This window comes from Mus pahari, chromosome 22 (genome assembly GCF_900095145.1).
Source record: "Mus pahari chromosome 22, PAHARI_EIJ_v1.1, whole genome shotgun sequence".
Lineage (NCBI taxonomy): Eukaryota > Metazoa > Chordata > Mammalia > Rodentia > Muridae > Mus > Mus pahari.
This window is the reverse complement of record NC_034611.1, coordinates 3,504,235-3,520,180: the sequence shown is the minus strand read 5'-3', so window position 1 is coordinate 3,520,180 and position 15,946 is coordinate 3,504,235. Positions and strand designations below refer to the sequence as shown.

At 40.3% G+C, this 15,946-nt stretch overlaps 1 protein-coding gene across 8 annotated transcripts in view; it reads right to left on the bottom strand.

Moving 5' to 3' along the window:
* Eya1 (EYA transcriptional coactivator and phosphatase 1) overlaps window positions 1-15,946 on the bottom strand; it is a 149,071-nt gene that overhangs the window by 37,976 nt on the left and 95,149 nt on the right. For all 8 annotated transcript variants that reach the window (XM_021221951.1, XM_021221950.1, XM_021221952.2 and 5 more), the window contains one exon: window positions 7,036-7,125. In XM_021221951.1, coding sequence (XP_021077610.1) covers window positions 7,036-7,125 — 90 coding nt within the window. The remainder of the gene's footprint in view (window positions 1-7,035; window positions 7,126-15,946) is intronic.

The following is a 15,946-nucleotide window of genomic DNA, read 5'->3' as shown; positions in this document are numbered from 1 at the left end:
TCTAGCTGCATATGTAGCAGAAGATGGCCTAATTGGCCATCATTGGGAAGAGAGGCCCCTTGGTCTTGCAAACTTTATATGACCCAGCACAGGGGAAAGCCAGGGCCAAGTAGTGGGAGTGGGTGGGTAGGGGAGCGGGGCGGGGGTTATAGGGAACTTTTGGGATAGCATTTGAAATGTAAATAAAGAAAATAATAATAATAAAAAAAAAGAAAGAAAACAAACAGAAACCCCAGAAGTCCTTGGAGACTCTGTCCCCTCTCCACTAGCGCTTCTACCAACATGCATTGTGAATCCTGTCATACCCAACTGGGTCAGAACTGTGACAGCCTCAGTTCTGACAAACATTTGGAATTGGTTCCACTGTACTCAGCATTCATTCTTCACTTGATAGGAAGGTTAATTTTTTTCTTTTTCATTTTTTTTAAAAAGCATATATTTTTTTATTTAAGAATTATTTATTATATATAAGTATACTGTAGCTGTTTTCAGACACATCAGAAGAGGGCACCAGATCTCATTGAGGATGGCTGTGAACCACCATGTGGTTGCTGGGATTTGAACTCAGGATCTTCAGAAGAGCAGTCAGTGCCCTTAACCGCTGAGCCATCTCTCCAGCCCTTTCTTTTTCTTTTTTAAAGTATGATGCTAATTCCATTCAGTCCATATTTAAAAGACTCCAATGGCTTCCCGAGAGACTGCGCCACAATCTAGAAGGCCCTTGTGCACTGCACCTGTCTGTCCTAGCTACATGGATGGCTTGTCGCATTCCTACCACAGGGTCACCATGCTCGCCATTTCTCTCTCAGAATGATTTCCCACTTGGCCATTGCAGCTGCTTCCCAGTTCACTCCCTGGGTAACCCCTCCCACAGGGCTCTTCTATCTCACTCTCTCTGTGCTAGAACATGTGGACTCACATATGGTAGGCGAGCACTCTGTATCTTTAGCCCAATAAATGTCTCTTATGCTAACCACTGTTCATGTTGACTCTAACTTTTTGATAAATATCAAATTATCAAAGCATTTGAAAACAGCATTTCATGTCTATTTTAAATTCTAGATAAAGCCAATCTTATGAATACATGAAAACAATAAAATAACATTTTAATAGGAACAATGGATAACATAAAAACTCTTTGTTGTCCACTAGTTGTAATAGGATAAAACAAATTCAATATAATTCATTGTGTTAACAATCACCTGTCGCTGATATAACTAGTCCTCTCCTAAACTAAGAGGGTTTATGTTACTCTAAACTAGGGACATAGACAAGACCAAGTAATCTTGTTGCGGAAGGAAGCAAAAAAAATCAGTGTTTTCTTCTAACAATGCACATGAATTCAACTTAATAAAACTTACTTTTTGTTTGTTTGTTTGTGTTTGAGACAGGGGTTCTCTGTGTAGCCCTGGCTGTCCTGGAACTCACTCTGTGGATGAGGCTGGCCTTGAAGTCAGAGATCTGCCTGCCTCTGCCTCCCGAGTGCTGGGATTAATTGGGTATACCACCATCACCTGGAGCTTAATAATCAATATGTACATGGCTATCAGGAAGGACATTAACAGTGTTAAAGTAATGTAGTTCCTTACATTTATCTGCAGACCCCAAAGGCTATGTACAGAGCTGAAAATGTCAAGCTGTGTGTGTGCAATGCAGGAGACATTTATGTTTGGCATGTAACTGCTGGCTGGCCCACACATTTTTCTTCAGTTACTTTGGGATCATGAGGGTAACTAAAGGCAGAAACGAGCTTGACTCTTTTCTACATGCCTTCCTCAATGGTACCCAAGAAGCCATTTCTCTGGCTGCTAAAAACCCAAGGCTTCAAGCATCCACAAAGCTAGTTGCTGGGCACCAGAGCTTCTATTTATAGGGAAAAAAGTACTTTCTTGGTGAATCCTATTTCTCAGACTCAAAGAAGTCAGCTTCTGAATGCAGTGTCCCATGCTTTCGGGGGCACATGTGAGGTCAGTGCAGCATGCATCATTTGCGGTCACTCAGTCCTGCCATGACTGACAGTTTGAAGAAAGGTATTTTTCCCAGATAAAAATAAATGTCTAAATACGATATATTAAGATAATTGCCAAATAACCCAAGCTTTAGAATAATAAAACATACACCACATGTAAAGGCTGATTTAAACCAAGGTACACACACACACACACACACACACACACACGTCTTTATAAAACAAATCTCCCAGTGCCCTCCGGTGTCATCAGGCACTGTCTACAAGTTCCTCACATGGATCTCTGACCCATCAATCACAGACCCTAGTGAGGCGAGGCCAGAGTCTCTGTTCTTTATTTAAAAAAAAAAAAAAAAAAGCTAATAGCAAAGATTATAAGTATAGGTATTTTTTGTTCTTGTTTTAAAAAAACAAACTAACCAGACAGGAGTCGAAGTATTTGTCCTATGTAGCTGTACAGCAGAAAATCAACTGAACTGCCACATCTGTCTTAGGGTTCTATTGCTGTTATATTTACCATGGCCAAAAGAATCTTGGAGGAGAGAGGATTTATTTCAGGCTTAAAGCTCTCAAACCACACTCTACCCTGACTGACAAAAGTCAATCAGGAACTGAAGCAGAGGCCATGAGGAATGCTCTTTACTGGCTTGCTCTCCAAGGCCTGCTTAATCTGCTTTGTAATACCACCCAGGGCCACCTGCCCAGTGGCGGCACCACCTCCAAGGAGCTGGGCTTTCCCATAGCACTCAGTAATTAAGAAAATGCTCCACAGATTTGCCCCTGGCCAATCTTCTGGAGGAATTTTCTCGATTAAGTTCCCTCTCCTTATATAAAACTGGACTATGTCAGATTAGCAACATTTTGAACCAGGACACCAAACTAAACAACATACTAGGGAGCTAATGAGTAGTAATGACCTCACATGCTGTGTTCACAGATGGGCAGGTTTCCATCGCCCAGCCTTCATCTCTCCAGGGGTAACACATGAAAATTTTTCCTGCCTAATTCTGAGGGCCACCATATTGAGTCCCCTCATTAGCATGGCGGCTACCATGATAGTGAATATTACACGGCCCCAAGAGAAAGCTCAGAACAAACTGAATGCCTCGTATGTGTACCAAATATTTACTTTTAAATGCAAAAAGCTCCAGCAGATGAACCCACAGGACACAGCTTAGATCCCATATTACTGCTGTTGTCCCTGTCTGCAGATGGTCTTTGAGTGCAAATTCAATAGAGAGAACTTTTTTCTGTACTATTAGAAAGTCATACATTCTTCATATGGTCTGTGAATTGTATGCTGGTTATTTGGAGCTTTTGGGCTAATATCAGCTTATCAGTGAGTGCATACCGTGTGTGTTCTTTTGTGATTGGGTTACCTCACTCAGGATGATATTTTCTAGTTCTATCCATTTGCCTAAGAATTTCATGAATTCATCATTTTTAATAGCTGATTAGTACTCTGTTGTGTAAATGTACCATATTTTCTGTATCCATTACTCTGTTGAAGGACATCTGGGTTCTTTCCAGCTTCTTGCTATTATAAATAAGGCTGCTATGAACATAGTGGAGTATGTATCCTTATTACATGTTGTAGTTTCTTCTGGGAAGATGAAGGAAGATCAAAGTGTGGGTGCTTCAGTCCTTCTTAGAAGGAGAACAAAATACTCACAGGAGCAAATATGGAGATAAAGTGTACATAAAGTCATCCAGAGACTGCTCCACCTGGGGCTCCATCCCATATACAGTTACCAAACCCAGACACTATTGTGGATGCCAACAAGTGAATGCTGAAAGGAGCCTGATATGGCTGTCTCCTGAGAGGCCCTGCCAGAGCCTTACAAATACAGAGGTGATGTTAGCACCCAACCATTGGACTGAGCACGGTGCCCCCAATAGAGGAGTCAGAGAAAGGACTGAAGGAGTTGAAGGGGTTTGCAACCCCACAAGAAGAACAACAGTCACCCAACCAGTCACCCCAGAGCTCCCAGGGACTAAGCCATCAACAAAGGAGTACACATGGCTCCAGCTGCATACACTGCAGAGGATGGCCTTGTCCTACATCAATGGGAGGAGAGGTCCTTGGTCCTACAAAGGCTCAATAGATGCCCCAGTGTAGGGGAACTAAGTGCGGGTAGGTGGGAGTGTGTGGGTGGGTAAAGGAACACCCTCATAGAAGGAGAATGGGATAGGGAGTTTCTGGGTGGGGAGGGAGACTGGGAAGGAGGATAACAATTGAAATGTAAATAAAGAAAATATCCAATAAAAAATCTTTTAAAAAAAAGTCATTCATTCTAAAGAAGCTGAGAAACACTGGTTCCATAGTGTCATTTACAAAAAAAAAAAAAAAAATGACTTCCATGCACGCACCGTCGGCTTGCATGTGGGACTTTCTGTACAGGGATAAATCTGTCTGCCTAGGAATCAGGAAGTCAAAGGTATGCTTTGTAACTAGTATTTCAGCCTACCTCTGCCGGGGCAAGTATTATATCCCATGATAGTGATGCCTCCCTATCATTCTCATTCCTTAATCATCTGACATTTTTAACAATACAAAGATACAAACTTTTCTTTCAAATTTATTTTCCTGATGCTTAATGTGAATCTTGATACTTTAACTGAGGTGTTTAGAACTAAACAGTATTATTAAGTATGTTACTCTTTAGAGTTCCCGATGATAGTTCTCAATTCCTTTAAAAGGTGTACCCTAAATCTTTTAAATCACCCCCCAGTGGTTACTGTGCACGTACTCTGAGGTACGAGCCATGTCACTGGAAGCTCCCTGCATTTTGTCTTATTGAGCAACTATGAGCCGAACAGAACAGGCTGGGGCAGCTGGTGGGAAGCTAAGGAATCAGAAAGGCAAATGTCAGTAACCAGAGTGCAGACCAGCAAGAGCTTGTCTAACTCCTTAAAAATCCCTCGGGTCACAGACGGTCAGAAGCTAAATCCTGGAGTTTATGAAAATGCGCATGTTGCTATACTGTAATGTGTGTGTGAAATCAGGCAGTGCCCATCACTGCTGCCTGAGAAGATCATTTTGATTGTCTTAAGAGTATTGCTGAGGGAATATTTTTTTGCTTTTTATAGTCAAAGAAATTTGTGTTTGCTGTGACTAATACCAGGTTTGCTGAGTTAAAAAACATGTAAAAGTTAAGACTGTATACGAACTGATTTATTTTTAAAGTGATACACAAGTCTAGAGAAAATAATGTCCAAGGATGGGCTAACTGAGTCTCTCACAGCTACATACTATTCTTGCATAAAATAACTGAAAAAAGCTACTTGCATCAGGCCTGGAGCTTGAAAATATTTTCATTATCATTTTTATATATGTGGTTGAATTACATATCCATTCTCTTTTGCTCTTCTAGTAAGAAATAGCACATATCTAGGAGTGGACTCTGCCATTTCATTTGCTTCAAAGACCATTTAAATTTTTATTTTTCAAAACCCAGATCCTTAAATTAGAACTTCGAGTGTGCACTTTTAAGATATTTAACTGCCATTTCAGTCTCCTTCCATTCTTCAATGGAAATAATGTAAATTAAACAAAGAAAAAAAATCTGTATTAAATCAAAACTGAGTTTGGAAGCTTTCATAAAAACCATAAAAATCTTATTGTAAATTATTACTTTGCTTAACTTCTGGCTTTTGTCACACCATTTGGCACTTTTCACAAGCCAGAATTTTGAATCAATAGCAAAGCCTTGTCTTGATGCATGTACCAACACCAGCAAGCAGAGTGCGTGGGACAAGGTTCCACTTAGCAGAAAACACGTCTCGCCAGTGTCCTTAGAGAGAGACAGAAATCTGGGTAGAGAAGGTTAATAGGATGGTTAAATATGGAGTTTTTGTGTTGCCCTCTCATAAAGTGCAATATGACCACAAATCAAAACTGGGTTTTGAAAAAAAATTGTTGATTATGAAGCCTTTATAAAGGTAATTCTAAAGTTGTCACTCAGAGGGAATTTCCTCATGTGAAATCACAATGGCTTCCATGTCACTTCCTTGGGGGAAGCAAACACTCAAGAATGGAAAAATTAAAAATCACATTTTACTTTGAAACATAAAAATAAATATATCTCCAAGGAAAGAGGAAAAAAAAAATCAAGTACATTTAAATCATTTTATTGCACTGGAAGCCGCCAATTCGCCTGTGAGTTGTTTCACTGCAGATGAAAAGAAATCAAAACACAGGACAGATGTTGAACAAACCGCATTTAAGTTCCTTCGCACGCTGGCTTTTTCCAAGTGATTTTGGCTCCTCCATTAAATAAGGTGCATTTTGCTTGATTTTGGGAAGGGAAACATCAGGAAATATTTAAAGGCCAATTGCTGCCAATTAACTTTGATCAGTAAAAAGTTCTATTTGAATCTTTGAGATTCTTCTCTGTCTGAAATAACGTACATTTACAAAACCTAGCAAAGCAACAACTTGATGATTAATGCCTGCTGGCGGCCCTGCGACAAGCTTGCTTCGCAGTGAGAGTTAAATAAACAAGTGTCCCGTGAAGGAGGCAGGCAGCTCGATTATGGTCCTGTTTTGTCGTGATGGAGATAGGTAGGAACAATGCCCTTCTTTGTTAGGGATGCAAGTAACTACAATAGTGTCTGTCACCTTCATTCACCATCAGCTTAGAGACATTTCCCTCAATCAAAGGAGCTGCAGTTAAGACATGAGAAGTCCTAGCAGTTCAAACAGCAAAGACCGGATGCAAACCATCTCTAAACAATCAGACTGGACAAAAGCGCACAGGAAGAGACCGCTAGGGACAGTGCACAGTGAAGATGGCTGCATAAGCCTGCCGCATCTCAACGATGCTTATGAAACCAAGACTTAGAAAGCTTCTGAGAGTCATGCTTGATACTTAGGAATCTTGTCATCAAACTTTAATAATGTAGGTGCCGACTTTAAATAGCATGAAGAGGAAGCCCCTTGACCTATACGCACCTTGTCTCAATATTCCAATTATAGGTTTAAAAAGAGCAATATCCAATCACTCTTTCAGGACCAAACACATATTTTCAGATATGTTCCAAAAAAAAAAAAAATTACAACTTACTTCTAGGTCATTGAAAAATAGATGTGTGTCTGCCAAGTTGAAAATCATCTCTTCCATTCGCAGTCCCAGGGAAACAGAAGTAGGTGGATCCTAAAAGGAGAATTTCACAGGTCAGGAATTTGTATGGTCATCATATTTCACAGGAAGGAAGTGACTGGAAAGGTGGGGAACGCTTGCCATTCCAGGAGAGCTGGAAGTCGGCTCAGTGTTATGAATCATTTGTTCCATGTGGAGGCTTCAAGGACCTCCTATAGGAAAGGTGCTTCAATTGCACTACCAAGCATCATAAAGAAATAGCTTGCACCCAAGTGTAGGGGTCTTAGACATATGAAGTAGAGGGAATTCATGCCATGATCCATAAAGAATATCTGTCTGCACTTACTATCCAAATATTAGAAAATAAAGTCTAGATTACGTTCAGAGAGGCAACAAGTAGAAACCCTACTCTGCGGGATAACATGCACTCTCATGTGTGCATGTAATCAGACTGCCTGCCAGTTCCAGTCTACTCAACACAGGAAGTGGTGGCTGAGCTCACTACACAGTACCATGGTCAGTGGAGCCCAATGCTGTGACACCCCCGGCACCGCACCGCATAGCCAGAACCATACTGAAGGACGTGCTAAGCCAAGAGGATCCACTGCTTTATAATGCTTTAAGTCATGGCCAGTCCATCTGTCCTAACACCTTAATGACATCTGCTAGCACTGGTGAACTTGGGGGATATGGAGATAGTGTTTTTCTTTATGATAGTGCTATTCTTTATTCTTCATTTTTTATATGTGAAATTCCAGAACCAATATGCTTTCTGGCTGTAATCATTTATGCTAAGTAGAAAAAAAAATCCTAGTTAGAAAGTATTAGAAGGAATATATAATCAGTTTCTAAAGCTTCTATTGGCTCTCCAATAACCACTCTGTAAATACTATTTTAGGTTTTTTCCAAAGAATAATCATTTCTTATAGTAATATCATGTAATTATATTTTATTATCACAATAAACATTTGGAATAAATACAGAGTCTACCTAACAGAAGAATTGTAAATATACAAATTATTCCTTTAGGGGGTATCCTATGTCTCGTTATAGTCGTTGAGTCAAGAACCTAAAATTCCAAAACCCCCGCACTGCTTTCTATCACTACTGCCCAACATGGAGGGCACGCATGTCCTGCACTGTTTACACATTCTGTTGCTAATCTCAAGACTTGCTCCCTGCTTTGAAGACTGTCCATGTGCTTAGTAAAGCAGGTCCTGGAGGATCCAGCACAGGACTCAGCAACTCCTGCTTTGGGGACCTGTACCAAGCATAGAAGAGGAGCCCTAGAGTGACCAGCTAGGGCCTTCCTCTACTGTCCCATAGACTAACAGAGCAACAAGCCCAATAAGAGTCTTACCTCTCACTTTGCCACAATCCTGCCATCTTCATACACCTAGCAGCGAAAAGGAAGCTGGGATAGAAGGATGAGGCGCAGACTCTGCACTCCTCTTAGGACAACCAGCTGAGCTCAGCACCACTGATCGGCACCACCCACTTCACTAGCTCCGCCTACATTGTTAGAGCCACCCAGCACTGCCTATGTCCTACTTTTGTAGTGCAAAGGAGAGGGCATGGAAATGTGGAAGGATGGCATCCCCTAGCCTCTGCATTGCTCCACCCATTGACTGACAGTGGAAAAGAGACAGAAGACCGTACAGACGAGAGTTGCATAAGTGAAAGCAACTCCCGCGCACTTCTCTTCAGGTCATTCCAACTGTTCACCTTCCTTACATTGTCCTTGCTTAACGCCTTCTAAGATCTAACAAAGGTCTCGTGTTGTACGAGGATATAAATACAGTTTATAAATAAGGAAAACAGACAACTAGCTCATTAACTCTTGGTTTAGAGGAAACTGTGCTCAAGAACTCCGTCAATACATATCCTAGAAGAAACCAACACTCAAATATCCAGAACAGACCAGATTAGCTAGGACAGTTCAAACTGTTGTTTCTAAAACAAAACATCAGACTATAGTGTACAGAGGTCTAGACCCAGTGGTCCTCAACCCTCCTAATTCTGCCACCCTTTAATACAGCTCCCCAGGGTACAGTAACCCACAAGTATAAAATTATTTCATTGCTACTTTATAACTTCATTTTCATTGCTACTACGTAACATGTAATTTTGCTACCGTTACAAATCGTACTGTAAATATCTCATATATGACCCTATGGAAGGGTTATCTGACAGCCAAAGGAGTGACACCGTCAGGGGGAGAACCACGGCACCAGCCGCTCAGGCCAATGAAAACACCCTGTCTTGCTACAGAGCCCTGCCGGCCGGCAAGTCTTTTCATGTGGCGAGGGTAAAGACTTACCATATCTATCTAATTGCCGACCGTGAAATAAATGTACCTCACAGTACTGCTGCTGTTAAAAAGCCTTATTTCTTCAGACATGGTTGCTTATTTACACGAGCATCAAAAGAATTACTCTATTGCTTGTTAACATGTAAAACACTTCAACTTTTCTTCATAAATTACAGGAACAGCTTGCTTGTTATTAATATCTTTCTTTCATGGTTTTTCTACCTGCCTCTTTATGGTACTGCTTCAGAAACATTTCCTACAACAAAAATACACGTTGGCAGTTAGAAAACAGGAGAGAAATCTAGACTAGGAGGGAGGATTGTAGAGAATAGTATTCTTGGACATCTTTTAAATCTTTAAAACAAACAAACAAAACCACGAGCTAGTCCCCTCCCCTCCCCTCCTTTCCCCTCCTCTCTCCTCTGTCCTGTCTTCTCCCCCAAATCTAGACATCCCTCAGCTATTACAGAAATAAAAAGAAATAAATGAAATAAAAATTTGGCAAAATATACCACTTCTTGCTACCTGGAGCATCCTCTGATGTTTTCCAAGCTTACGTCTAAAGTCTGCAAAGCAGAGCCCTAGAAGGCCTCTCCTCCTTGACATCCCAATATTCTTTTTTTTTTTTTTTGACTGACTGTCCTAAATTGTTTATTGGATATGAATTTTACAAATATCACGTGTATTAGCGGTAACGGTGGAGCTGGAGAGTACTGCGCCTTCTCCAGGCTGCACGGCGGGACCCACCAATAGTGTGGTGGAACTTATGGCCCTTTCCAAGGCCACGGCTCTTTTGGCCAGCAGAATATCCCAATATTCTTAAGGGACAGATTTGTGCATGGAAACTGACCCATTAAGTGCAAAGACACATCACATTGTTTCACCCAAGAGAGACTAGCAAGGGAGACGGACAGCTTGCCTGGATTTGCCTATACAATTTGAGCAGCCAATATTATCTCAGGACAGATTTTATTTTCCTATCATAATAAATATTATTTTAATACCTTTATACCTTTTAAAAAAATTCCTGATATAAAGTAAATGTGAAGAGAGCTAATCCTGGACCATCAATAAATCAGTCTTAGCTGGATGGGTTATTTTGGAAAATTCAGAAGAAACAAAACAAAACAAACAAACTTTCCACATTCTTGGACCAAAAGTGAGACATGGAAATCACCATGTCTTTGGCTTAATTTCACTTTTCTTGAAATATGCACTTCTCTTGCAATAACAGATTCCAGGCCTGCAGTTATGAAAACTTCAGAGCTCTGCTTTCTCTTCAAAGTAATATCTCATTTTAAGAAAGACTCGTTACCAAATGTCTCCATTGTCCCTCAGGGGAGCTCGTCACTGCTGTCTTCTTTCTTGGCATCACTGCTTTCCCTCTTACACCTTGAGCTCTGTCCTCTCCTTGTAGGAAGAACTCATTACCAACTGCTTCCCGTGTTCAGCCTCTGAGGCCACTGCTCTCTGCTCTCACCTGGACATTTCTGCTGTCCTGGTGTCAAGAACACCATTGCTCTTTCTGTGCATGCACTTAGAATCTGTTGTCCATCATTCGGTTAGAATCTGATCATCCATCAATCACGTGGTACTCATCCTTGGACCTCATCTCCTCTACAGTCAATCCAGGCCACCATAAGACCCAAAGAACCTCCTGGCCATAATCATACCAGACTTGAAATATTGGCTATAGGATCACAGATTTATCAGCTATTGTTGCTCTGGCTATAAAGCATCTGAATTTCAATGTCTGTCAAGTCAAGTTCATCATATTTCCCTATGCCGGATGTATCCCTTCTTTATAAGAGAGGTATCCTACCAATCTCAAACTGTGGCATTTTAATAAACAGCACCCCTTCCCTAAAACAGACCAATCATAGCATTGTGAGACAATGCTTCAACCTGACCTTTCTGTATTCCCTACCTTCTTCCACATCTTTACTTCGTGCTTTTGCTTCAGCCATGGGTCTTATCATTGTATCCATCACTGGGATTTATCTCTTAAGGTATCTCTTTCCCACTTTTTAAAAATAAATATCTAAACACTATATCCTAAGCAAAAACCCATAAATGTCTTATTTTTGTTCACTTCTCCAGTGTACGCCTTGTTTTGGGTTTGTCACAAAATACTTTCTTTAAAAGATGATGAGAAGACTGATACCTACTATATTATGGCTGTATTTAACTATTTGTTATAATATATATAGTTAATTTGTTCTATAAATATAACTTAAATACATCAATTAAGATGGATATAATTTCAAATACATAAATGTATATGAATCTGAAGATGTTATGTGTTTAGATATATTTAATTATTGCATAATAACAAAGCAAGTGGTTCTGATGAAAATTCTCACCATGTCTGAGGCAAAGGAATTGCTGTCAAGGGACCTGTTCCCAGAGTTTTCCTACATTATTATATTCTGATCAACCTATGTTTTCATGCCCTTCCTGAACACTATTTCCTCCAAGCCTGATTCAACATTATTTGTTTTTTCCCATGCAGGCTCTGCAGCAACGTGGGTGCAAAACCATTTTATTTGCCAATTAAATTTGGAAATACATGTGAAGTTCTAGACCAGTATGTGACAAATTACAAGCAGCCAAGGCCATTCTGACAATTGCTGTTATTTCTACCACTAATATTATAGCCACAGTGGTGTGATTGTCCAAACACCGGACTGCAGGCCATGGCTACAAGAGATATATCATAGTCTACTTTCAATCTGAATGAGAAGTTTAAGCAAGAGCTATTCTAAGAAGGTCCGTCCTCTCAAGTCTGGGCACGCCCAGGCAGGCCATTGTTGGAACATTCCTGGGACTGAACCAAATGTTCCGCTAACCTGCCCCTCAGGTCTCCTAGCATTCCTGCCTTGGCACGTACCATTCTGCAAATGTGTGGTCATTCTGCTGAGTTTAAATGAACCAATCATGGTAACCGCACCAATTCTTGCTAGCTCCTCCCCCTCCCCCTATAAAAACCCCTAGCTTTCAGGCCAAGGTCGGTGCCTCTGCCTCCTGTGTGAGGTACATATCGTCCCGGAGCTCTGCCATTAAACTACCTCATGTTTTTACATCCAAAAAAAAAAAAAAAGAAGAAGAAGGCCTGTCTTCTGAATTTCAATAGACAGAAGTCAATGAATCATTTCTATGGACCTTGAGAGTCCTCTAAAGTTGTATGGTAAAAATCTTCACCCGTGGGTTGTATGCTAGAAGACAAATAGTAGAACCTTTAATAGGTTGGCTCCACTAGGAAGTTTTCAAGTATGTTGGGCATGTATTTCAAGTGGAAAGGGAGACCTTCTTTTTCATTTCCCAGGTATATGAAGACTCGTTTGTCTTTGCTAAATGCCCCTACTAAGATGTGCTGCCTACCCAAAACGATAGTGCGAATCATTCTTGGATGGCTGCTTCCAAACCCACAAACCAGAATATACCCCCTTTCTTTATAAACAGATTATCTAGGGATTTGTTGCAGTGTTAGAAAACCAAGAAACATGGCCACCTATAAGAGTTAATGCTAATGTTTAGTGAATCATAAGTTCAATTCTATTGTAGTTATTACACTAAGGCACATTCTATAAATTTTTTTACACAACTTTTCATGCCAATATTTTGAGAATAGCAATGTTTTTCAGAACCTAGCCAGGAGAATGCTGGTTTTAGTGGAAGTTCAGATGAGATATTCAGCATAACCACCCTTAGGAGGAACTGTCATGAGTTCTCTCAAAAGATGCCAGCCAAACTTTAGGCCACACAGCTGTTTACCAGCGTATGGATGGCACAACTCAGGATGGTGGTGATGGTGGCCAATACTCTGAAAGTCTAGGGAATTTAGGAAAAGAAGTCATTTCAATGTTCATGAAAAAAATAAGAAGTACACATAGATTGAAAGCCAAGAAAAATAGGATGAACTGTAAAAATAAATAGAAGCCTTTAACAAAGACACTCCATAAGCTAAGGGTCAAAGAGAATGGCCTGGGCTTACTGGTAACACCCCTCAAGTTCACAGCAAGGTCACAGCTGACATTACACTCAATGGTTAATGTCTAGAAAGGCTCTAGGATCAGCAATAAGGCAAGGACACTGCTTTTGTCACATCCATTTACCACAGTACTGGAAGGCCCAAGAAAAGCAACTATAAAAAAGGGCAAATGAAAGATCTGTTCGCAATGACTTACTTATATATGGAGAATAGCCCAAATAGCATGAAAAATGCTAGAAATAATACATTCAGCACTTTCTTTCTTTCTTTCTTTCTTTCTTTCTTTCTTTCTTTCTTTCTTTCTCTCTCTCTCTCTCTCTCTCTCTCTCTCTCTCTCTCTCTCTCTCTCTCTCTCTCTCTCTCTCTCTCTCTCTCTCTCTCTCTGTGTGTGTGTGTTAGAGCTTAATTGTAGAAAGGTAGAGAGAAAGAGAGAAGGTAGAAAAAGAGAGGCCAGCCATGGCCATGTGGAGGGGGGAGGGAGAGGGAGAAGGAGAGCTAGAGATGAGAATAAGAGAGGTGAGAGCTTAAGAGCCAGCACACTTTCAAGATTGACATTAACATGGAAATTAATTGCCTTTCCATATACTAATAGTCAATCAGGGACAGAAATGAAGAAAATTATTTCATTTATAATAACAACTCTAAAAGTAAACAAGTAAATATAAAGAAACCAAGGAGAAAAGAACCAACACTTGTGAAGTATAAACTGAAAATAAGAAAAAATTAAGTAAAAAAAGAAATGCATAGAAAAATAATCCCATGTTCATAGATATAAAATACATCAAGATGTTAAAAAACAGTGATTTATAGACTTAATCCATTCTCTAGCAATCATTATATTTGTATAAATAAAAAAGAAACCATCCTGAAATGTACAAGAACCCTCAAGGGAACTAACTTAAATAGTCAAAAACAAGCATGAAAAAAACCTAACGGAATCAGTAGTCTTACACTATTAAAATTTAAAATATATTATAAGACCACAGTAAACAAGAAGCGGATGCTCACAGCCATCCATTGGACTGAACACTGGGACCCCAATGATGGAGCTAGAGAGGGTTTTCAGCTCCATAGGAAGAATAACCAGTACCCCCCAGAGCTCCCAGGGACTAAACCACCAACCAAAGAATACACATGGTGGGACTCATAGCTCCAGCTGCACATGTAGCAGAGGATGGTCATCAATGGGAAGAGAGACCCTTGATCCTGTGAAGGCTCTATGCCCCAGGGGAATGCCAGGGCCAGGAAGCAGGAGTGGGTGGGTTGGTAAGCAGGGGAAGGGAGGAGGGGATAGGGGATTTTCGGAGGGGAAAGCAGGAAAAGGGATAACATTTGAAATGTAAATAAAGAAAATATCTAATAAAAATAGATAAATAAATAACCACAGTAAACAAAGCAACATCTTTTCTTTTCTTTTCTTTCTTTCTTTCTTTTTTTTTTTAATTTTGTATTAGTGGAACAGAAAAGGCCAGAAATAAATCCCTGTTCATATAGCTAAATTACTTGTGGCATTGGTATTAAGTCTTTTCAATAGTCTCCACTACATCTGGATAGCCAGATGCAATAGAGTGAAGTTGGGTCTTTACCTTAACACATACAGACATTAACTCACAGTAAGTCAAAGACCTAAACTGTAAGTCATTTGCAGAAAGCCTTCAAGTCCTCAAACATGGTGACACTTTCTTGATGTGACATCAAACATGCAACAAAAGAAAACAACGATTTGCCATCCTTAAAATTAGAACCATGTGCGTGTGTTCAAGGGCACAGCCAACTGAATTAAAAGGCAATCCAGAAAATGAGAGAAAAAAAAAAATAGAATTCTTACACCTGGTAACAGGGTAGGGCCCATGATGCATAGAAAATGGCTTCAATTCTAAGGATTACAGCAGGCAGGGTGCTGGGCAGTCTTGATTTTCCTTTGCTTGTGGCACTTTGGATTGAAAAGGCTTTTTAAAATCTTTAATCACACTGAAGGCCATTTGACAAAGGTTTTAAAACCCTCCTGAAAAAGAGCATGCAGAGACTTGGGTAGTCTGTACCCAGAGTGAGAGGCTTAGCGCAGCACAGTGCTAAGCCTGTGTTAACTTGGCTTGCTTCACTGTAAAATGCTCTTCCCTGGAAACAGGAATGCTTATGTCTGTAATTCAAGCCATGGGGTCTCATCTCACTCATTTATGATGCTATTGTTATACTGCAGGGACAACCTGCTACAAGGATTAATCTAAGTGTACTATAGAAACCACAGTAACGTGAGTGAGCCTCACTAGAGCCACTGGCATTTTGATTTTGATTGTGGGACTCCTAAAGATCCTGAGTGCCAATTCTCCCCAATATCCATAATACCAGAGTCATCATTTGATCCCTATTACTAGACATTGCATACTACACAGATATTCGTAGCTTCTAGGAGTACTTCTCATGGCTAACCCTGGAACATGGGATGCCTCACTGCTATTGTCAATCCTGGGCACATTCTGCAGCTTCACTACTAGCTATGTGGTGACAGTGGTTTCATTTCACACCAAAAGCAGATTATTGAAGCTTTAATCATCCTTTGGCAAAAGTCACCT